Source organism: Mobula hypostoma, chromosome 10 (genome assembly GCF_963921235.1).
Source record: "Mobula hypostoma chromosome 10, sMobHyp1.1, whole genome shotgun sequence".
In the NCBI taxonomy this organism is placed as follows: Eukaryota; Metazoa; Chordata; class Chondrichthyes; order Myliobatiformes; family Myliobatidae; genus Mobula; species Mobula hypostoma.
In genome coordinates, this window is record NC_086106.1 from 2,681,229 (window position 1) to 2,706,259 (window position 25,031).

Consider the following 25,031-nt stretch of genomic DNA (forward strand, 5'->3'; position numbering starts at 1 on the left):
GCTGGCAACCCAGAGCTCTCCCTCCTACTCTCTATCCTCTATTTATTAGGCACTAGGACATACCATCTTAAATTATCCAAAAAGTTAATATAAGACTGCACATGAATTAGAATATGATGCACACTTCAATGCAGTTACAATCATATTACAACATGTACACATTTACACATCCTCATTACTAAATAAATGGATTATTCCAAAGTGTCTGGCAGGAAAGGCACCTCAAAGCCAAATTCTTTAGGACCCATTATTAATATACTAGGGGATGCACCAGTCATGCATGCAGCCTGGTACAGTCATTCCGATCTATTCTTACTTTCTTCTTCTTACTTTTTAATTTACATTATTTTTTGTATTTTTTTTTCTCACGGTAACATGTCGAAGCTGCACCCTCTCTAACATGCTGGTAGAGAGAGTTTTATTTGGTTTTTTTTAGCGCTGGAAATGGTTACATCCCGACATGCGGGACAGAAGCAAGGTCGCCTTGTGTATTCCAGGGACCAGCTAATGCTGGCCGGTTTAGCGAGCAGAGCGGCGGACACCCCCGCTGAAATCCGGAGGAAAACACACAGAGGATGCAGAGGGGGATCACAAAGCCGAGGAAAGAGGACCGGGTCGAGACAACAGAGACTTATGGAGAAGAGGAGTTCAGTGGGTAATACCGTTCCTGCTGATCGGAAGTGCACTGAGAGCGGTAAGCGTAAAGGAGTTGGGTGTTTACTGATCTGGTTAACAACGGATGGTGCAATCCAGGTCATATTACGACTGAGGAACGTGTTTGCAGACTGGATATTGAACTTTTTACTGTTGGACTTCGGCCACATTCCACCGAGATACAACACTGGGTGGCACGGGAGGTCGTTCCTGCCTGTGGCCATCGAACGTGCAGCTCCTCCCATGGAGGGTCAGACACCCTGAGACAATAGACTGGTCCTGGACTTATTTTCTATCTGGCATAGTTTGCATTTTGCTGTTTGATTGTTGGTGATTTTTGTATTGCTATATTTACGCTCTATTCTTGGTTGCTGCAGCTGTAACGAAACCAAATTTCCCTCGGGATTAATAAAGTATATCTATCTATATAACTGAAGTGTAGACAGTCAGAGCAACAATAACAGAATGACAAGGCAATGTCTGTATCAATACATGTGTTACAAGTCATTTACCGCTTGTTCTCCACCAAGTTTTCTTTAGGAGACCCAACACTACCTCCTTTATATTGAAATGTCCTAGTAAATGAGTACACTCCACACCGATCTCCCTATCCTCCATGTCCTCCTTGGTAGATATTGCTGCAAAGTATTCATTTAGAGCCTCACCCATATCCTCTAGCTTCAAGCACATGTTCCCCCTTTTATCCTTGAGTTGCCCTACTCCCTCCCTATTCCTAGCAGTCCTGATAAAGATTCTCATCCCAAAATGTCGAATATTTACTCTTTTCCACAGATGCTGCCTGGCCTGTGGAGTTCCTCCAGCATTTTGTATGTTCCCTCCCTAGTTATCCTCTTGCTCTTGATGTATATATATACACACACACACACACACACACACACAATGCCATGGGATTCTATACAATCCTATTAACCATGGGCTTCTCTTGGCTTGTTCTAGTTTTCTAAAATTCTCTTCTTGAGTTCTTTTCGGGCGGCTTAATTAACACTAAGAACTCATTCCTGTCTCCCTCTCAACCAAATGTGTGTTATGTCCACACCATTATAGTTCCATGCATTGATCTATGCTCCAAGTCCATCAACCTTACATTCCCAGCATTAAAACACACACACTTCACCCCATCCAGTCAATTATGCCTGACAGTTCTTACGAGTCATGACATCTTCCTTCTTAATCCCTCCACTTTCTTAGCTGGTGTTCTGGTTCGCACTCCTCTGCCAAGGTAGTTTAACCCTTCTGCATGGCACCGGTGAACCTCTTGACCAGGACATTAGCTCCCCTTCAGGTAAGGTGACACCCGTCCCTCTTGTACAGGTCACCCCTGCCCCAGAAGCTGTTCCATTGATCCAAGAACTTGAAACCCTGCCGGCTGCATCAGTTCATTAACCACTCATCCATCTACTCTATCTTTCTATTTCTGCCAACTAGCACGTGGCACTGGGAAGAATCGAAAGGTGACTACATTTGAGGTCCCGCTTCTCGGCCTCTTTCTTAACTCGCTATTCTCACTATGCAGTACCTCTTCCCCCTTGCTACTTCTGTTACTGATGCCGAAGAGCAACTTCACCCTTGAGAACATTCACTCTCACTCTCACTCTCACCCCTGGGAACATTCTGCTGCCACTCTGAGACATCCTCGACCCTAGCACCCAGGAAGCACACCATCCTGCTGTCCCTTTTGTGGCCCGAGAATCTCCTGTCTATCTTGTATCTTAAAATAGAGGTAGAAGATTAGCTGAGCAACTACTGGGCCAAATCTCAAAATTTTATGAGGCAGGTGTATTATGTTTTTGAAATAACAACTCTCAGCACAACATATGAGAAAAAAACTCACATTGATTGGATATTTAAAAAATTACAGGATAAGGATTCTCTGAATTCTCAGCATAATGAACCACCATAGTAAATTGTTTACAAGATACAACATGATGTGGTGGGGTGGGTTTGGTGGGAGGAATTGCTAGTGAATCAATTCTTGCTTTCCGTAGTTCAACATTTCCCACTCCAACCTGAGGCTCAGATCAGAGAAACAAAGCAGTTCAAATCAACTAAAAATAATTGTATTGCAATAAGACTCTGCCTACACTGGGAAATGAAGGGAGGCACACTGTTGGAAGGATTCGACCAGATAAATGTGCCATCCTTACTTCCCCGCTAAAGATCAGGCTAACAGTCCACCATTAAGTATTTGCTTCTTGTAAAACAAATTCTAACAGTAAATCCACTAATATTTCCTTTAACACATTTATGTATTTCTGTAGTGTTTTGAATTGTTCTGTACTATTTGTTCTTTCATTTTAAATGGAGAAACTATATCAGTAACCAGATCTACACTTATAAAAACTAGTTGATCAAGTCTCAAAATACATTTCTCGAAAATACTTCAATGCTAAGTGGCAATACTTGACAACCAGAAATGACAGTCACATACACAGTTCGGAAAAAAAACATAGAAACATAGAAACATAGAAAATAGGTGCAGGAGTAGGCCATTCGGCCCTTCGAGCCTGCACCGCCATTTATTATGATCATGGCTGATCATCCAACTCAGAACCCCGCCCCAGCCTTCCCTCCATACCCCCTGATCCCCGTAGCCACAAGGGCCATATCTAACTCCCTCTTAAATATAGCCAATGAACTGGCCTCAACTGTTTCCTGTGGCAGAGAATTCCACAGATTCACCACTCTCTGTGTGAAGAAGTTTTTCCTAATCTTGGTCCTAAAAGGCTTCCCCTTTATCCTCAAACTGTGACCCCTCGTTCTGGACTTCCCCAACATCGGGAACAATCTTCCTGCATCTAGCCTGTCCAATCCCTTTAGGATTTTATACGTTTCAATCAGATACCCCCTCAATCTTCTAAATTCCAACGAGTACAAGCCCAGTTCATCCAGTCTTTCTTCATATGAAAGTCCTGCCATCCCAGGAATCAATCTGGTGAACCTTCTTTGTACTCCCTCTATGGCAAGGATGTCTTTCCTCAGATCAGGGGACCAAAACTGCACACAATACTCCAGGTGTGGTCTCACCAAGGCCTTGTACAACTGCAGTAGTACCTCCCTGCTCCTGTACTCGAATCCTCTCGCTATAAATGCCAGCATACCATTCGTCTATTTCACCGCCTGCTGTACCTGCATGCCCACTTTCAATGACTGGTGTATAATGACACCCAGGTCTCGTTGCACCTCCCCTTTTCCTAATCGGCCACCATTCAGATAATAATCTGTTTTCCTATTTTTGCCACCAAAGTGGATAACTTCACATTTATCCACATTAAATTGCATCTGCCATGAATTTGCCCACTCACCCAACCTATCCAAGTCACCCTGCATCCTCTTAGCATCCTCCTCACAGCTGACACTGCCACCCAGCTTCGTGTCATCCGCAAACTTGGAGATGCTGCATTTAATTCCCTCATCCAAGTCATTAATATATATTGTAAACAACTGGGGTCCCAGCACTGAGCCTTGCGGTACCCCACTAGTCACCGCCTGCCATTCTGAAAAGGTCCCGTTTATTCCCACTCTTTGCTTCCTGTCTGCTAACCAATTCTCTATCCACATCAATACCTTACCCCCAATACCGTGTGCTTTAAGTTTGCACACTAATCTCCTGTATGGGACCTTGTCAAAAGCCTTTTGAAAATCCAAATATACCACATCCACTGGTTCTCCCCTATCCACTCTGCTAGTTACATCCTCAAAAAATTCTATGAGATTCGTCAGACATGATTTTCCTTTCACAAATCCATGCTGACTTTGGCCGATGATTTCACCGCTTTCCAAATGTGCTGTTATCACATCTTTGTTAACTGACTCCAGCAGTTTCCCCACCACCGACGTTAGGCTAACCGGTCTATAATTCCCTGGTTTCTCTCTCCCTCCTTTTTTAAAAAGTGGGGTTACATTAGCCACCCTCCAATCCTCAGGAACTAGTCCAGAATCTAACGAGTTTTGAAAAATTATCACTAATGCATCCACTATTTCTTGGGCTACTTCCTTAAGCACTCTAGGATGCAGACCATCTGGCCCTGGGGATTTATCTGCCTTCAATCCCTTCAATTTACCTAACACCACTTCCCTACTAACATATATTTCGCTCAGTTCCTCCATCTCACTGGACCCTCTGTCCCCTACTATTTCTGGAAGATTATTTATGTCCTCCTTAGTGAAGACAGAACCAAAGTAATTATTCAATTGGTCTGCCATGTCCTTGCTCCCCATAATCAATTCACCTGTTTCTGTCTGTAGGGGACCTACATTTGTCTTTACCAGTCTTTTCCTTTTTACATATCTATAAAAGCTTTTACAGTCAGTTTTTATGTTCCATGCCAGTTTTCTCTCATAATCTTTTTTCCCCTTCCTAATTAAGCCCTTTGTCCTCCTCTGCTGAACTCTGAATTTCTCCCAGTCCTCAGGTGAGCCACTTTCTCTGGCTAATTTGTATGCTTCTTCTTTGGAATTGATACTATCCCTAATTTCCCTTGTCAGCCACGGGTGCACTACCTTCCTTGATTTATTCTTTTGCCAAACTGGGATGAACAATTGTTGTAGTTCATCCATGCAACCTTTAAATGCTTGCCATTGCATATCCACCGTCAATCCTTTAAGTGTCATTTGCCAGTCTCTCTTAGATAATTCACGTCTCATACCTTCAAAGTCACCCCTCTTTAAGTTCAGAACCTTTGTTTCTGAATTAACTATGTCACTCTCCATCTTAATGAAGAATTCCACCATATTATGGTCACTCTTACCCAAGGGGCATAAATCATCTTTCCTCATAAATCAGTGTTACAAGCAGCATTCTGCATTCCACATACTTCTCTGACAATGGTTTTATTTTCCTGACACCTCTTTCATGTTGAAAATATAGTCCCAAAGAACATATTCTAGCACTTTGTCCAATAAGCTTCTTCAACAGGCATACGTTGAGAAGGAATATTGCCCAGAATTTGATCTACACTGCCAAGTTGTCATTAAAATTGCCCAAAGACCATCTCCAACAACAGAAAAACTAATCACAAACCACGACAGTCTAATATTATTTAGCAGAGTTGGCCTTTCCAGCCCTTCAAGACACACCGCCCCAGCTGCCCCACAACAACTAACCCCAACCTAATCATGGGTAAATTTACAATGACCATTTAACCTATCTGGTACATATTTGGACAGTGGGAGGAAACCACAGCACTCAGGGAAAACCCACATATTCCATGGGGAGGACATACAGAGACTCCTTACAAAATGGCACCCAAATTGAACTGTGAACTCCGGAACACCCCAAGCTGTAATAGCATTGCTCTAACTGCTACGCTATTAGTTCTATAACATATCTGTTGCTTAGTTTCCCAATATATTACACTGGGGTTATCTCTACTGAATGGCAATTTTACCCAACCAACTGCTGTGATTGCAACAGCTGATGAGTTACACATGACCAGTGACTCAACTTTTTCAAAGCCTTTGGAATACCTCCACTTGCCTGGGTGAGTGCACTCCTACAAGAATCAAGAAGATTGACACCAACTAGGACAAGGCACATGGCCTGATCAACCATTATACATCCATAACATTCACTCCATCACCATCGTATCCAGGGTACAGTGTAGATGGCAGTAACACATTGAGGCTACTCTGATCACATCAATTGTACAAGTAGCCAATACAATTAGGAGAAGGCAAACACTGCAGGCATATGGGATTGCAACACACACAAAACACTAGAGGAACTCAACAGGTCAGACAGCACCTATGGAAAAGAGTAAACAGTCAATATTTCGAGCCGAGACCCTTCATCAGGACTGGAAAGGGTATATGGGTGTGGCATACTTCTCTGGCTTGGAGATGTATCACTACATATTATTGGATATAAATCCTACAATTCCAAAACAACGTGGAAATATCTTCACTATTTACTTGAGATCAATCAAGCATGCACTTACAAACAGTAAATTAATAAATAAATACTTTGCCATGAATAATTTCAAAGAATGTTTCTCTTCCCCAGTGTATGGAAGCTAAAATCAATGTAACCTTCTGGCCAAAATCTGCAATAACAACATTTTTGTTCTAAATTTGATTCTTTCATCAAATGATTAAGCTAGCTTTCTCAGTGATAAATACAACTTCAAAACTTCAATATCAGATTGATAAGTTGTCCCCTGAAGTCATGCCTATAACTTTGAAAGTTTATTGCCTGGTTAAAGTTGAGCACGTGGAGAGACAGCTTAGTCCCCACATTACTCCAAAGACTAGGAATAGCATTGAAGCAGACAGTTACTTTGGGAATTAGACCTGTAAAGTTACAAGGAGCAAAAGGTTTAGACAGAAGGTCACATTCTCTCCTGAGCTCACAGAACACTTCTTATTTCACATTTCTAGGTCTGTAACTATATTCTACAAACTGTTCATTTTGCAAAGTTTAGAACTTTAAACATAGGACAGAAGGAGTCCCAATTTCTTTATATATAAATCCCACTTTATCAGAGAGGGCCATCTGTGATCAGAAGTAACATTTTCAATATTTATTAAATAATAAAAAAGGACAATTTGCTCAGATTGTGCCACTTACGAAAATGAAACTTGCTTCTACATGCCAATACCAAGCTGAGCCCAGCAGTGTAAACAATTCTAAATTGATTTTACTCACCATTATCAAATTCATCTGGAATCTGCAGAGAAAAAAAAGAAAAAAGTGATCAGTTTATGCAGGCCGTTTACCAGCAGGTTGAGAGCACGCTACACCACAATCCCATTCTCCCAATTAAGATAGAAATTAATCTCCAAACATATGAATATTCAAACACATCTGTCAATGGTTGGGGAAGCAGCTGGTTCCCAAATCACCGTCAACACCCACACTGTAGCTGGAGTCCGATCTGCTGCTAAGCGGAGACTTTATTAGCAGCAGGCAGTAGAAGTCAATCCACATATTTATTCCCATATCCCGTTTTATCCTGAAGGCTTTGGCTCTTGTTCGGTTTACAAACTACTCATACAAGTGGATGTTCTTTGTTTTAAACACTGACTGCCCATGGCTATTTGTGGGTATGACTGCCAAGCCCAATCTCGTCTTTGCCCACCAGCGAAAAAGAGGCAAACACCGAGTGACAATTAGGAGGCAAGAATATTACTAATTTTATCAATCCCTCCTGCAAGCCCTGGATCAATTGTGGTCCACTTATAGTTGTGGTTAAAATTAGCTATCACAGCACAGACAAAAGTTAAATAGTACGTTTAATTTTGCACACTGGTTTGCATGACTTCATGCATTAGGCAGTCGCCAAACTATCAGCAGCTGTACTATAATTTAAAAGCCTAAAACTTAGAAGTAATGACAATTAATTAAAATCGGGAACCTCAGAGGCAGAGATAAGAATTCATGCAGACAGTAAGCGAGTAGTGAAGGTATTAGACAAATACACTACTTCAGTCTTCATTGCAGAAAACAAAACATATCACAAATACTCGGATATAAAGCCTCTACAGTAAGCGAATAATTGACCCGACATAAGGTCATGAGATATCGGAGCAGAATTAGGCCATTTGGCCCATCGAGTCTGCTCCACCATTTCATCATGGCTGATCCATTTTCCCTCTCAGCCCCTCCTGTAATGCTTCATGCCCTGACTAATCAACAATCTATTAACCATTGCCTTAAATATACATAAAGATTTGGCTTCCACAGCAGCCTGTGGCAAAGAATTCTACAGATTCGCCACTCTCTGGCTAAACAAATTCCTCTTCATCTCCATTCTAATTGGACACCTCTCTATTCTGAGGCTGTGCCCTCTGGTCTTAGACTCCCCTACCACAGGAAACATCCTCTCCACATCCACTCTACAGAGCTTTCTCAAAGTTTGATAGGTTTCAATGAGATCACCCCCTCATTCTTCTGAATTCCAGTGAGTAGAGGCTCAAGGGCCATCAAATGCTCCTCATATGACATACATTTCATTCTGGAATCATTTTCTGAGAATGAACATACTACCAGGGGTGATTGATATGTTTGTGGCCTAAGGTACAAACACTTGTAGAAGGAGTCAATTTTAGAAAACCTAGCACATTTATTTTTCCTACATTTACACACTTAGTCCAGCAGTCGTGGAGCATACGGATCCCTTCTTTGTAGAAGTCGGCACCTTGAACCTCCAGAAGTGGTCCACAGCAAGGGTGATTGATAAGTTCGTGGCCTAAGGTGGAAGGAGATGAGTTATTAAGTTCAAACTTTCTGCATAATCACTCAAAGAGTTGACCTGCATGTGCATGTAACAAGAGCTGTATAACTCATCGCCTTCTACCCCAGGCCATGAACTTATCAATCACCCCTCGTAAGACGTTGTAAGATTTTTAACCCACCCTGTGAACTTACAGGCAGAAAATAGAACTGAACTGTTCATCTCTTGCAATAGAGAAAATAGGCCTGTTAGCTTGATATTATTAAAGAAATTTATAATCATTCATAGTCAATACAAGCTTAAGCAAGGGAAACACATACAAAAATGCCGGAGAAACTCAGCAAGGGTAATGGTATTTAGCAAATCTATTAACACTTGAAGGTTCTGCCAGATGGGTGGTTAAGGAGCCAAGGATTGAATATATTTCATATTTCAGAAGGCACTCATTCAATAAGACGCCACACAAGGAACAAATGAATCAGATTTGATATCACTGCCATATGTTGTGAAATCTGTTGTTATGCAACAGCAGTAGTCCATTGTAATACATAATAATGGAAAAACTGTGAATTACGATGTATATATAAAAGCTAAAATAAATAAGTAGTGCAAAGAAGAGAGAAAAATACTGAGTTAGTGTTCATGGGTTCAACGTCCATTCAGAAATTGAACCCATGAACACTTTTCCTGAATCGTTGAGTGTGTACCTTCAGACTCCTATCCGATGGTAGCAATGAGAAGGGAGCACATCCTGGGTGATGGGGGTCCTTTTTGAGGCACCACTCCTTGAAGATGTCCTGGATGCTGGAGGGGCTAGAACCCATGATGGAGCTGACTGAGTTCACAACTTTCTGCAGCTCATTTTGATCCTGTGCAATGCCCCCCCCCGCCAACTCCGACGGTGATACAGCCAATTAGAATGCTCTCCATGGTACAGCTGCAGAAATTTGCAAGCGTCTTTGGTGACACAACAAATCTCTTCAAACCTCTTATGAAATATAGCCACTGCTGTGCCTTCTTTGTAACTGCATGGTATGAAAATGGAACTGATACAAGATTCAACCAAGATCTTACTGAATGAACAGCAATATGAGTTTGAATAGCCAGATGGCCTCCAACTACTCTTATTATTGCAAATGGTGTAGTTTTCTAAACCAAGAAACAGTTATCATGAGTTTATGGAAGTGTAATGATCAAAGAAGCAGCATTACTCAAGAACATCTGCCAGAGACAGACTAACAGTTATGGTGAAAACCACAGAACTATGTGGGATTATGGCAAATGTAGTCTGAAAATGCTTTACCAAGAGTGAACAAGTTGAGTCATTTTTTTGGAATAATTCTTCACAGCAATTGTCATCCTTAATTCAACACAGATGCATTGTTAATCTTTCGTTAATCATTCCAGGCATTGAGATGGAGTGATAATTCTGACTATAGAAGTCAAAAAACAGTAAGGCAACTTCTGTTATGGCTCAAAGAAATTCAGTGGTTCCTGGAAATTCATGTGTATGAAAAATCAGCTGGTAGGGACATTTGCAGACATTTTTAATCCCTTCCTGTTTCAATCTTAAGATTCCCACCTGCTTTGAGAAGGTCACTATCATCCCGGTACCTATGTAAAACAAGATAACATACCTTAATGACTACTGCCCAGTGGCTCAAACATCCACTATCATGAAATGCTTTGAGAGTTTGGTCAGAACTCCAGCCTCACAGTCAACATCGGCCTATGGCAATTCATCTACCATCGAAACAGCTCTACAGCAGACACCATCTCCCTGGCCCCGCACTCATCTCTGGAGCAGAGGACAGTAAAGATATCTCCGTTAGTCCATTGTTTATTGAACATAGAACATAGAATAGTACAGCACATTACAGGCCCTTCAGCCCACAATGTTGTGCTGACCCTCAAACCCTGCCTCCCATATAACCCCCCACCTTAAATTCCTCCATATACCTGTCTAGTAGTCTCTTAAACTTCACTAGTGTACCTGCCTCCACCACTGACTCAGGCAGTGCATTCCACACACCAACCACTCTCTGAGTAAAACACCTTCCTCTAATATCCCCCTTGAACTTCCCACCCCTTACCTTAAAGCCATGTCCTCTTGCATTGAGCAGTGGTGCCCTGGGGAAGAGGCACTGGCTATCCACTCTATCTATTCCTCTTATTATCTTGTACACCTCTATCATGTCTCCTCTCATCCTCCTTCTCTCCAAAGAGTAAAGCCCTAGCTCCCTTCATCTCTGATCATAATGCATACTCTCTAAACCGGGCAGAATCCTGGTAAATCTCCTCTGTACCCTTACCAATGCTTCCACATCCTTCCTATAGTGAGGCGACCAGAACTGGACACAGAACTCCAATTGTGGCCTAACCAGAGTTTTATAGAGCTGCACCATTACATCGCGACTCTTAAACTCTATCCCTCAACTTATCAAAGCTAACACCCCATAAGCTTTCTTAACTACCCTATATACCTGTGAGGCAACTTTCAGGGATCTGCGGACATGTACCCCCAGATCCCCCTGCTCCTCCACACTACCAAGTATCCTGCCATTTAATTTGCACTCTGCCTTGGAGTTTGTCCTTCCAAAGTGTACCACCTCACACTTCTCCGGGTTGATCTCCATCTGCTACTTCTCAGCCCACTTCTGCATCCTATCAATGTCTCTCTGCAATCTTCGACAATCCTCTACACTATCTACAACACCACCAACCTTTGTGTCATCTGCAAACTTGCCAACCCACCCCTCTACCCCCACATCCAGGTCGTTAATAAAAATCACGAAAAGTAGAGGTCCCAGAACAGATCCTTGTGGGACACCACTAGTCACAATCCTCCAATCTGAATGTACTCACTCCACCACGACCCTCTGCCTTCTGCAGGCAAGCCAATTCTGAATCCACCTGGCCAAACTTCCCTGGATCCCATGCCTTCTGACTTTCTGAATAAGCCTACCGTGTGGAACCTTGTCAAATGCCTTACTAAAATCCATATAGATCGAATCCACTACACTATCCTCATCTATATGCCTGGTCACCTCCTCAAAGAACTCTATCAGGCTTGTTAGACATGATCTGCCCTTCACAAAGCCATGCTGACTGTCCCTGATGAGACCATGATTCTCTAAATGCCCAGAGATCCTATCTCTAAGAATCTTTTCCAACAGCTTTCCCACCACAGACATAAGGATCGCTGGTCTATAATTACCTGGACTATCCCTACTACCTTTTTTGAACAAGGGGACAACATTCACCTCCCTCCAATCCTCCGGTACCATGCCCGTGGACAATGAGGACATAAAGATCCTAGCCAGAGGCTCAGCGACCTTTTCCCTCGCCTCATGGAGCAGCCTGGGGAATATTCCGTCAGGCCCCAGGGACTTATCCATCCTAATGTATTTTAACAACTCCAACTCCTCCTCTCCCTTAATATCAACATGCTCCAGAACATCAACCTCACTCATATTGTACTCACCATCATCAAGTTCCCTCTCATTGGTGAATACCGAAGAGAAGTATTCATTGAGGACCTCGCTCACTTCCACAGCCTCCAGGCACATCTTCCCACCTTTATCCGTAATCGGTCCTACCTTCACTCCTGTCATCCTTTTGTTCTTCACATAATTGAAGAATGCCTTCGGGTTTTCCTTTACCCTCCTCGCCAAGGACTTCTCATGCCCCCTTCTTGCTCTCCTCAGCCCCTTCTTTAGCTCCTTTCTTGCTTCCCTATATTCCTCAATAGACCCATCTAATCCTTGTTTCCTAAACCTCATGTATGCTGCCTTCTTCCACCTGACTTGTCACCCATGGTTCCTTCACCCCACCATTCTTTATCTTCCTCACCGGGACAAATTTATCCCTAACATCCTGCAAGAGATCTCTAAACATCGACCACATGCCCATAGTACATTTCCCTGCAAAAACATCATCCCAATTCACACCTGCAAGTTCTAGCCTTATAGCCTCATAATTTGCCCTTCCCCAATTAAAAATTTCCCCATCCTCTCTGATTCTATCCCTTTCCATGATAATGCTGAAGGCTAGGGAGCGGTGGTCACTGTCCCCCAGATGCTCACCCACTGAGAGATCTGTGACCTGACCCGGTTCATTACCTAGTACTAGATCTAGTATGGCATTTCCCCTAGTCGGCCTGTCCACATATTGTGACAGGAATCCGTCCTGGACACACTTAACAAATTCTGCCCCATCTAAACCCTTGGAACTAATCAGGTGCCAATCAATATTAAGGAAGTTAAAGTCACCCATGATAACAACCCTGTTATTTTTGGACCTTTCCAAAATCTGCCTCCCAATCTGCTCCTCTGTATCTCTGCTGCTACCAGAGGGCCTATAGAATACTCCCAATAGAGTAACTGCTCCCTTCCTGTTCCTGACTTCCACCCATACTGACTCAAAAGAGGATCCTGCTACATTACCCACCCTTTCTGTAGCTGTAATAGTATCCCTGACCAGTAATGCCACCCCTCCTCCCCTTTTCCCTCCTCCCCTTTTCCCTCCTCTCTATCCCTTTTAAAGCACTGAAATCCGGGAATATTGAGAATCCATTCCTGCCCTGGTGCCAACCAGGTCTCTGTAATGGCCACTACATCACAATTCCATGTATGTATCCAAGCTCTCAGTTCATCACCTTTGTTCCTGATGCTTCTTGTATTGAGGTACACACACTTCAGCCCTTCTACCTTACTACCTTTACACCATTTATTCTGCTTCTCTTTCCTCAAAGCCTCTCTATATGTTAGATCTGGCTTTACTCCATGCACTTCTTTCACTGCTCTATCGCTCCGGGTCCCATCCCCCTTGCAAATTAGTTTAAACCCTCCCGAACCATGCTAGCAAACCTACCTGCAAGGATATTGCTCCCCCTCGAGTTCAGGAGCAACCCATCCAAACTGTACAGGCCCCACCTTCCCCAGAAGAGATCCAATGATCCAAAAATCTAAAACCCTGCTCCCTGCACCAACTCCTCAGCCACGCATTCAACTGCCATCTCCTCCAATTCTTACCATCACTGTCACGTAGCACTGGCAGCAATCCTGAGAACACCACCCTTGAGGTCCTATTCTTCAGCCTTCTGCCTAGGTCCCGAAACTCACACTTCAGGACCTCATCCCTCTTCCTGCCTATGTCGTTGGTACCAACATGTATCACAACTTCTGGCTGCTTTCCCTCTCGTACCAGGACGTCGTGCAACCGGTCAGAGACATCCCGGACCCTGGCACCCGGGAGGCAACAAACCATGCGGGTGTCCTTCTCATGTCCACAAAATCTCCTATCTGCTCCCCTGACTATAGAGTCTTCAATGACGACAGCTCTCCTCTTCTCTGTCCCACCCTTCTGCACCACCGGGTCAGACTCAGTGCCAGAGGCCCTGCCACCGTGGCTCACACCTGGTCGGTCATCCCCTCCAACAGTATCCAGACTACAGCTCCACCTTCAGTACCATAATTACAAGCAAACTCATCACCCAAACTGAGACCTGGGAGTTAACCTCTCCCTCTGCAAATGGAGCCTTGGCTTCCTGACCAACAGGAAGCAATTAATAAGGATAGGCAGCAACATCACTCCCATGATCATTCTCAATACTAGTGCTCCACATGGCTGCCTCCTGAGCCTCTATTCTACTCACTGAGGCACTCACAACTGTGTGGCCAGATCCTGCTCTAAATCCGTCAACAAGTTTGCGGATGATACCCACCATAGTGAACTATATCTCAAATAACAATAAGTCTGGGTACAAGAAGTTGATAAAGATCTGGTAACATGGTGTCATGACAACAACTTTAGTCAGTGAAATAAAACAGCAGACCATGACTTCAGGAAGAGGGAGGACATGGCACATAAGCTCCTGTCAATGTCAACAGTGCTAAGGGTGAAAGGGTTAAGAGATTGAAGTTCCTAGGAATGAACACCAACAGTAGTCTGCCCTAGTCCAACCATACCAAGAAAACCCACCAATGACTCCACTTCCTCAGGAGGCTATCAACCCTTACCAATGCACCACAGAAAGCATCCTTCTTGGAAGCATCGTGACTTGGTATAGCACCTGCTCTGCCCATGGTCACAAAAAACTGCAGAGTCGTGAACACAGCTCAGCACATCACAGAAACCAACCCCTCCCCCCATCTCCCCAACCCATGGACTTTGACTACGGTTCTCGTAGCCTCAGTAAAGCAGTCAATATAATCAAAGACACCATTCACTCTCTGCTTCACTCTTCCATCAGGCTTGAAAGCACGCACCACCAAGCTCAAGGACAGCTTCTCTCCTGCTGTTATAAGTCTATTGAATAATAGTACAATAAGACAGACTCTTGACTCTCAACCTACTTTATTGTGATCTTGCATCTAATTGTCTACCCGCATTGCACTTTCTCTGTAACTGTTACTCGTACTGCCAGATTTGGGAACAGCTTCCTTCTATCTGTGATGAGACTGCTGAACGGATCCTGACCCGGATCTGGGCCGTACCCTCCAAATATCCAGACCTGCCTCTCGGTTTTTTTGCACTACCTTACTTTCCATTTTTCTATTTTCTATTTATGATTTATAATTTAAATTTTAAATATTTACTATCGATTTGTAATCTAGGGAGCGGGAAGCGCAGAATCAAATATCGCTATGATGATTGTATGCTCTAGTATCAATTGTTTGGCGACAATAAAGTATAAAGTATAAGTATAAAGTTATTTTGCATTCTGTTACGCTTTACCTTTACCTCACTACCTTTACCTCACCACACTGTGCAATGAACTGATCTATATGAGTAGTATGCTAGACAAGCTTTTTCCTATACTTTGGTGGGATTCAAATTCAAAACAGTGGATAAATCAGTAATGTGTGGATGACAAAATGAGTACTCAAATGTGTAGGTTTTCTAAAGAGATGTTTCACTCAATTATTAATTTTTTCTTGCCTGGATCTAAAAAAATTCATGGCCCATTTCAACGCGGCATCCTTGAACAACAATTAGTTGAGGGTTAACTATAATAAAAATCTCCCTTATTATCATGTATTGCCTGTAGTTGCTGCAGGAATCTGTTAATGCTGGCTGGAGAAACAATTAGCTGAGGAACTCAAAGGTTGAGCAACATCTGTGCGAGGAACAGTCCACGTTATTTTAAGTGGCCATCAAACTTTACAACTCCTCCCTTGGAGGGTCAGACACCCTGAGCCAATAGGCTGGTCCTGGACTTATTTCCTGGTATAATTTACATATTACTATTTAACTATTTATGGTTCTATTACTATTTATTATTTAGGACGCAACTGTAATGAAAACCAATTTCCCCTGGGATCAATAAAGTATGACTATGACTATTATATGACAGGTAATGCTCTATAAAATGCACCACCAGGAATAGTTTAAAAAACAATTTCAATTGTAGCATTCATATGCTACAAGTATCTAAAGAGGAAAGAGGAAAGAATCTGACAAGCTGTTGTAAGAGGGTGTTGAAGTGGGAATGGTTGAATTGTTCTTATGTACAGTTGGTATGGATGCAAAAGGCACACAGCCTTCTTCAGTACCATAACTTGTGGCATTATCTGAATCAGGTTTAATATCACCAGCATATGTCGTGAAATTTGTTGTCTTTGTGGGAACAGTACAATACAATATATAATAATAGAGAAATAAAACTGTGAATTACAGTAAGTGTGTGTGTACATATGTACATAAAGTAGTTAAATTAGATATGTGGTGCAAAATTCTGTGAAAATCTTTTGCGTCATTCACTAGAATTCCATAACTGTACAACATCTAATGATATATATAGTTGACTCTTGACTGGCAACAGTAGGAAACCACCAACTTTATTCCTTAGAAACACTCAAAAGTATTTTAATCACATTTATTCTTAAATATTATCACATACAACATCATAGGATGTCATAATGTGGGGAGTCTACCAAAGGATATTCTAATTGGATCATATACATAAGAAATGAAAATTCTGAAAGCACCCATTCCACAATAGTTCTGAATATCTACATAATATTAGGTGACACAAGCTTCACCATCTAACACGTGAAACTGCACCACATTCAAAACAAAGGAAATGCTTCTTCAAGCAAGTGCCAACTCAAGTCAAGTGAAACTTATTGTCATTTGACTACATGCATGTATATAACATATATAATTATATAATTCATATAAGAATGAGATGTTTCTCCAAACCAGGTGTAAGGCACGTAACACATATAAAACACGATAACTTATGAAGGCAAGGATAAAATCTACAGGTGAATTACACGTAAATAACAAACTAAAGTGCATTAATATTAAATATTGTAAGATACGGAACAGATTAACCAGTGACACTTCGAGTACAATGAGGCCGGGAGTTCAGAAGCCTAATGGCCTGGGGAAAGAAACTGTTCCTCATCTTGACTGTTATTTATGTGTGATTTGTCTGTAGATTTTATCCTTACCTTATAAAGTTATCGTTTGTTATGTGTGTTACATGGACTATTTTACACCCTGGTTCAAAGAAACTTCGTCTTGATTCTATATACGTTATATGGTTATGTACATTTTATACATATATGTAATTAAATGACAATAAACTTCACTGGTCACTTGACTTGAGCTCATGATTACTGGCCAGTTTGTGATAGACCACCCCGCCCCTTACAGTAACATCATGTTTTTGTGGTCTTGTCAGTCTAATTGACCTTCAGGCTTTGGAGCCACTCTCAGGCTGGTTCAAAGCTCATGATCATTACGGTTAATATCAGTGCAGCATAATGGAGCCCCGGTTCTGCAAAGCAGCACTTGAGTAACAGCGCTAAAGGTTAGATACACAAACATACATCTAATGTACAAAGGCATGAGGATTATGATTCATGGGGGAATACAATTCAACAGTGACACCCACCAACGTGGACATCCTTTCATTAATCTCACAAAGAAATGTCCGATTAGCTGTGAAATCATTTTCTCAGTCAAGATACTACTAACATCAAAAGAATAGAACCAATGGGAAGAAAGCAACCACAGATATTTTAAATCAAGGGATAGCATGATTTTGTATTTCCACACTACCTTCAAAGTTTTCTCAAGTCCCCTGATTAACTCAGTTCTGGATCTGTGAGTGTATTATCTTGGATTCAATAGCACAAAAGAGTGAAATTTAGAATAGCATAACAAGTAATTCAAGCTCCATATTAGGCTCTTATGTTTAAAAGAATTGAGTTGTACCAGAATCATGGTAATTAGGATACCTTGCTGATAAAGGGAGAATTGTGGGAGAAAAAGTTCTCACTTCACTATAATAAGGAGTACACTTTACAATGGAGTGTCAGAAAACTATTTCACGTGTAAGAATCAATCTTGGCAGAACTGCAGGAGTGGAAGTTCAAGATTAGGAAGGAAGGAATAGACAGGGAGTCAGGATTCTTTGCATAAATATGATAAAAGTCTGCAGATGCTGGAAATCCAGAGCAACACACACAAAATGCTTGAGGAACTAAGCAGATCAAGCAGCGTCTATGGAAATAAATGGACAGTCGATGTTTTGGGCTGAGGTCCTTCATCAGGACTGAGAAGGAAGGGGGAAGATGGCAGAATGAAAAGGTGGGGCTAGGGGAAGGAAGCCAGCTGGAAGGCGATAGGTGAAGCCAGGTGGGTGGGAAAGATAAGGGCTGAAGAAGAAGGAAACTGATAGAAGAGGAAAGTGGACCATAGGAGAAAGGGAAGGACGAGGGGACCCAAGGCAAGGTGATGGGCAGGTGAGAAGAGGTAAAAAAAAAATCAGAGCAGGACCTTTACACATGCTTATCAAAAGGCCGATACTAGAGGCCATTCTCCCATGAAAGCCAGGTAAGGAAAGCCTGCCACCAGTCACTAATATTGTTCACACAAAGCATGCATGCTTACAGAGGATGATGGGTGAACCATAGTGAAAGTGAATCAGCAAAGATAAAATTTAGGGCTGGGGAACTACTAGTTACTTCAGAAATTTAAGAAGTTGAAGCCTATAAAAGGATCTAATAAGAAACCTTGTCTCAAAAGGTGAGAGTTACCTTTCATAGTTTCATGTTATGGGAAGCTTTGATGCAACGCCTATGCATATCTTAAGCAAGGCATCCTTTACTAGATCAACAAATGCAGGTTCAAAGTAGAGGGATGAGTTCACATTACTTTGTAAGGAGTGTGCTTCAACACCACATACACTTGCTCTTCAATGATTAATTTTCAAAGTGTTAGAATGAGACTGAAGAAACAAGGAGTTTCCCAGGGAGACTCAAAATGTTAAGATTCTCACAGTTACTTGTACTATGGAGATGCTATAAAATGCACCATGTACAAAGGAAACTTTGCAAGTCATTAAGAAGGACAACCTCACACATAATTGTTAAAAGGCTTTGGTCAGTGCCCAAATCAGGCTCAAGTACAGAAGGGAGGGCGGGAAAACAGAGAGAAAAGAAACACAGAGGAAATGAGGAACAAGAGAAAGTCTGCAGATACTGGTAATCCAAGCAACACACACAAAATGCTGGAGGGACTCAGCAGGCCAGGCAGCATCTATGGAAAAGAGTACAGTCAAAGTTGCGGGCCGAGACCCCTCAGCAGGACGCACTGAAGTGTCCTGCTGAAGGGTCTCAGCCCAAAACGTCGACTGTACTTTTCTATGGATACTGCCTGGCCTGCTGAGATCCTCTAGCATTTTCTGTGTGTTGCAGAGGAAATGAGCCCATGATTCAAAGATTCAAAGTACATTTATTGTCAAGGTAAGTATGCAGTACACAACCCCGAGATTCGTCTTCCCCACAGCCAGCCACAAAACAAAGAAAACTATAGAACCTGCTCAAGGAAAAACATCAAAACCCCCAACGTACAACAAAAAGAACAAATCGCACAAACAACAAAAAAAGAGATAAACACAGAATATAAGACACCAAGCCACAAATGGAATCAGTCTAGGCTTATTCAGTTCAGCTCAGTTCAATACAGCACTGTGTCATTTGTTAGCTTCAGTGGTCTAAATTACTTGTAAAAATTGCTATTTATATAATGCTGAGCATGGCATCTAATTCTGAATTGTTTGCATGTGTGAAAATGCACAAAAGATCGTAACAGAGAGATAACATAAAAGCAGACTCATTACTGTAACATTATATTTATATTGAAATACAAAAAAGGTATTTTCTTTCTTCTCCAGAACATATTGGATACATTTCTGAAAGCATTACCAGCTAAATAACCTCACACAAGCCATTAAATATTTGTAGCATGCAAGTCTTTCTTTCTTTTTCAATATTTTTATTAATTTCTACATAAAAGAACACAGAGTACACCAAGGTATATATTATAAGTCAAAAAAAAAACCAAATACATTATATTTGCAAACAACAGGAATTCTGCAGATGCTGGAAATTCAAGCAACACACATCAAAGTTGCTGGTGAACGCAGCAGGCCAGGCAGCATCTCTAGGAAGAGGTGCAGTCGACGTTTCAGGCCGAGACCCTTCGTCAGGACTAACTGAAGGAAGAGTGAGTAAGGGATTTGAAAGTTGGAGGGGGAGAGGGAGATCCAAAATGATAGGAGAAGACAGGAGGGAGAGGGATAGAGCCAAGAGCTGGACAGGTGATAGGCAAAAGTGATACGAGAGGATCATGGGACAGGAGGTCCGGGAAGAAAGACAAGGAGGTGGGGGAGGTGACTCAGAGGATGGGCAAGAGGTATATTCAGAGGGACAGAGGGAGAAAAAGGAGAGTGAGAGAAAGAATGTGTGTATAAAAATAAGTAACAGATGGGGTACGAGGGGGAGGTGGGGCATTAGCAGAAGTTAGGGAAGTCGATGTTCATGCCATCAGGTTGCAGGCTACCCAGACGGAATATAAGGTGTTGTTCCTCCAACCTGAGTGTGGCTTCATCTTTACAGTAGAGGAGGCCGTGGATAGACATGTCAGAATGGGAATGGGATGTGGAATTAAAATGTGTGGCCACTGGGAGATCCTGCTTTTTCTGGCGGACAGAGCGTAGATGTTCAGCAAAGCGGTCTCCCAGTCTGCGTCGGGTCTCGCCAATATATAAAAGGCCACATCGGGAGCACCGGACGCAGTATATCACCCCAGCCGCCTCACAGGTGAAGTGTTGCCTCACCTGGAAGGACTGTTTGGGGCCCTGAATGGTGGTAAGGGAGGAAGTGTAAGGGCATGTGTAGCACTTGTTCCGCTTACACGGATAAGTGCCAGGAGGGAGATCAGTGGGGAGGGATGGGGGAGACGAATGGACAAGGGAGTTGCGTAGGGAGCGATCCCTGCTGAATGCAGAGGGGGGGGGAGGGAAAGATGTGCTTAGTGGTGGGATTCCGTTGGAGGTGGCAGAAGTTACGGAGAATAATATGTTGGACCCGGAGGCTGGTGGGGTGGTAGGTGAGGATCAGGGGAACCCTATTCCTAGTGGGGTGGCGGGAGGATGGAGTGAGAGCAGATGTACGTGAAATGGGGGAGATGCGTTTAAGAGCAGAGTTGATAGTGGAGAAAGGGAAGCCCCTTTCTTTAAAAAAGGAAGACATCTCCCTCATCCTAGAATGAAAAGCCTCATCCTGAGAGCAGATGCGGCGGAGACGGAGGAATTGCGAGAAGGGGATGGCGTTTTTGCAAGAGACAGGGTGAGAAGAGGAATATATTTGAGTCACTCTTGTAATCTGATTACCCTATATTCATGTAAATTAAATTAAATCATAATATTGAAATGTGATAATTTTATTATAGAAAAAGAAGAATCTAAACCCACTACCAAGATTGAAGCTGTTTGGTAAAGAAAGAAAAAAGGAAAAGCATGCAAGTCTAAACGTGGCACATCAGATTTGATAGGAAGATACAAATTGCTCTAACTTAATGTTCCCGTTTGTACGCTTTCCAGTGGGGTCACAAGATAATCAGGGAGAGAGCATTAAGATCCTTTGTCTTCCCAACTGTACAAACAGCAAGACCCACTGCAAAATCATTGTCAAAATTAGTCAAGAGACCAGAGATCCAACCAGATCAATGTAGATTCATTTCTCGCAACTTCATCAGTTACTCCATTGGGGAAAACTGTAGCTTTGAATTTCAAGTTCATGTACTGTTACCAATTACTTGGCCTTTTCTTTCCATTCTTTTGATGAACCGAATTATTCCCATTTCCATCTTTATTATGTGTCTCCAATAAAATACAATCTTAAACTTTTCTCTATTTATTAAAAGACTTCAGATAATGCAAAGCTGAATGGAACGATAGGCTGTGAGAAGGAGACAGAGAGGCTTTACAGCAAGGGTTCCCAACCAGGGGTCCACAGACCCCTTGTTTAATTGCATTGGTCCGTAGACATAAAAAAGCTTGGGAACCCCTGCTTTAGAGGGGCATAGACAGAGCCTGTGTAAGTGGAATATAATATGAAAAATACAAAGCAGAATTTTTATTAAAGTAAAATCACAAGTGTTGTTAATGACAAATCTATTTTATTGTCATTTGCACCATCACATGTATGCACAGGTGCAATGAAAAACTTACTTGCAGCAGCATCACAGACACACGGCATCATATAAGCAGTATTCACAAGAAGAACATAAATTAAAGATGCACTATACACAACTTTTTTTTTTACAAGAAAGAATAAAATTAGGACAAAATTTTAGTGCCAAGTGATCACTGTGCTGCTTAGCTACAGTGATCAGGGTTGTGACAGTTTCTGTGGTGATGTGGAACTTCAGGCTTCTCTACCACCTGCCTGATGGCAACTGTGAGAAGATGGCATGGCCTGGAGAGTGGGTAGCTTTGATGATGGATATTGTCTCCTTGGGGCAGCACCTCCTGTAAATAGTACCAGTGCTGAGGAGGGATGTGCTCATGATGTATCGGGCTAAATTCACTACGCTCTGGAGCTTCTTACATTACTGTGTATTCAGTGCACATAAGTTTAATACGAATGTTCAGTGACAGGCCAATCCTCCTAATCATGTGCTCCCCAGGACAGGTACTTCGATATTCAGAGGGACCAGTGGGGGGAATCCTTGCACAAGAATCACTGAAAGTTAACATTAATTTTAAGTAAGCAAACAGGGAGGCCATTCAAGAACTTGAATGTGAGAGCACAGATGTTCATGTTCCAATTACATTTATATTGAACATAAAGCAATACAGCACTGGGCAGGCCATTCGGCCCATGATGTTGTGCTGATTGTGATGCCAATTAACACAAAAAGCTCTCCCTCTTCCTGTCTATCATCTTCATGCCTCCATTCCTTTCATATTCATGTGTCTATCTCTGCAACTGAAAAGCAAAGAACGACTGCTAAAATATAGAAATGTTTTAATATTGTAAACATTAGAGAAAATCTATCAAAAAGGGAAAAAGTTAAAATTTCAGGCCCAAGGCTCTTTATCGGAGCTGGAAGAATGAGAAAACGAGTTAGTTTTAAATGGCAGAGGTTGGGAATGGATGACCAGGACATAGGGCGTAACTAAAATTGTCATGGTGGCATGCTATTTGCAGAGCCAGCTGTTTGATGGATTAATTAATGGGTGAGGTTTAATAGAGAAATTAAACATTCTCTGGCTGCTTTCAAGAAAGAGTTAGATAGAGCTCTTAAAGATAGCGGAGTCAAGGGATATGGGGAGAAGGCAGGAACAGGGTACTGATTGTGGATGATCAGCCATGATCACAGTGAATGGCAGTGCTGGCTCGAAGGGCCAAATGGCCTACTTCTGCACCTATTGTCTAAAAGGGACATGTTAGTATCATTATCTCCAAGGAAAAAATATTATGGCAAACTGAAACCAAAAGAACATTGGAACTGTCCAGCAGATCAGGTTGTTTATGTGTTACTGTAACAGAAGATAAACTGCAACACACATAAACGTTGCTGGTGAACGCAGCAGGCCAGGCAGCATCTCAAGGAAGAGGTACAGTCGACGTTTCAGGCCGAGACCCTTCATCAGACTGACGAAACATCGACTGTACCTCTTCCAATAGATGCTGCCTGGCCTGCTGCGTTCACCAGCAATTTTTATGTGTGTTGCTTGAAATTCCAGCATCTGCAGATTTCCTCGTGTTTGAGAAGATAAACTGTAGCCATTTCTGTAAATGTGTTTGAGAAATTGCGAATGTTATGTTCCAAAAGATGTAACTTGCCCTGATACAAGATTAAATGCTTTCGCTCAAGCTTACATTGGGCATAGTTAGAACAGTGCTGGAAACCATAGACAGATAGTTCACAGTGGGATGTTCAAAGTACATTTATTATCAAAGTTTGTAAACATGATACAACTTTTGAGATATGTCTCCTTACAGGCAGCTGCAAAACAAAGAAAACCATAAAACCATACGACGTAGGAGCAGAATTAGGCCATTTGGCCCATCAAGTCTGCTGCACTATTCAATCATGGCTGATCCCTTTTTCTCCCCTCCTCAGCCCCACTCACCAGCTTCGTCCCCGCAACCTTTGATGCTGTGGCCAAATCAAGAACCTATCAATCTCTGCCTTAAATACACCCAACGACCTGGCCTCCGCAACTGTCTATGGTAACAAATTCACCACCCCTTGCCGAAAGAAGTTTTTCCGCATCTCTGTTTTAAATGGATGCCCCTCTATCCTGAGGCTGTGCCCTCTTGTCCTAGACTCCCCCACCATGGCAAACATCCTTTCCACATCTACTCTGTCTAGGCCTTTCAACATTCAAAAGGTTTCAATGAGATCCCCCGCCCCCCCCCCATCATCGTTCTAAATTCCAGCAAGTACAGGCCCAGAGCCATCAAACATTCTTCATTTGATAACCCTTTTATTCCTGGAATCTTCCCTGTGAACCTCCTCTGAACCCTCTCCAATACCAACACTCTTCTTAGATAAGGAGTCCAAAACTGTTCACAATACTCAAAGTGAGGCCTCACCAGTGTCTTATAAAACCTCAGCATCACATACCTGCTCTTACAGTCTAGACCTCTTGAAATGAATGCTAACACTGCATTGGCCTTCCTTACCACTGACTCAACCTGCAAATTAACCTTTAGGATGTTCTGCAGAAGGCCCCCCAAGTCCCATTGCACCTCAAATTTCTGGATATTCTCCCCATTTAGAAAACAGTCTGCATGTTTATTTCTTCTACCACATGCATTTTCCGACACTGTATTTCATTTGCCACTTTCTTGCCCATTCTCCTTATCTGTC

At 42.3% G+C, this 25,031-nt stretch overlaps 1 protein-coding gene across 1 annotated transcript in view; it reads right to left on the bottom strand.

The window, feature by feature from the left end:
• The window catches only part of timm50 (translocase of inner mitochondrial membrane 50 homolog (S. cerevisiae)), a 163,341-nt gene that overhangs the window by 80,184 nt on the left and 58,126 nt on the right, over positions 1-25,031 (bottom strand). Inside the window, exon 3 of the mRNA XM_063061235.1 lies at positions 7,319-7,340. Coding sequence (XP_062917305.1) covers positions 7,319-7,340 — 22 coding nt within the window. The remainder of the gene's footprint in view (positions 1-7,318; positions 7,341-25,031) is intronic.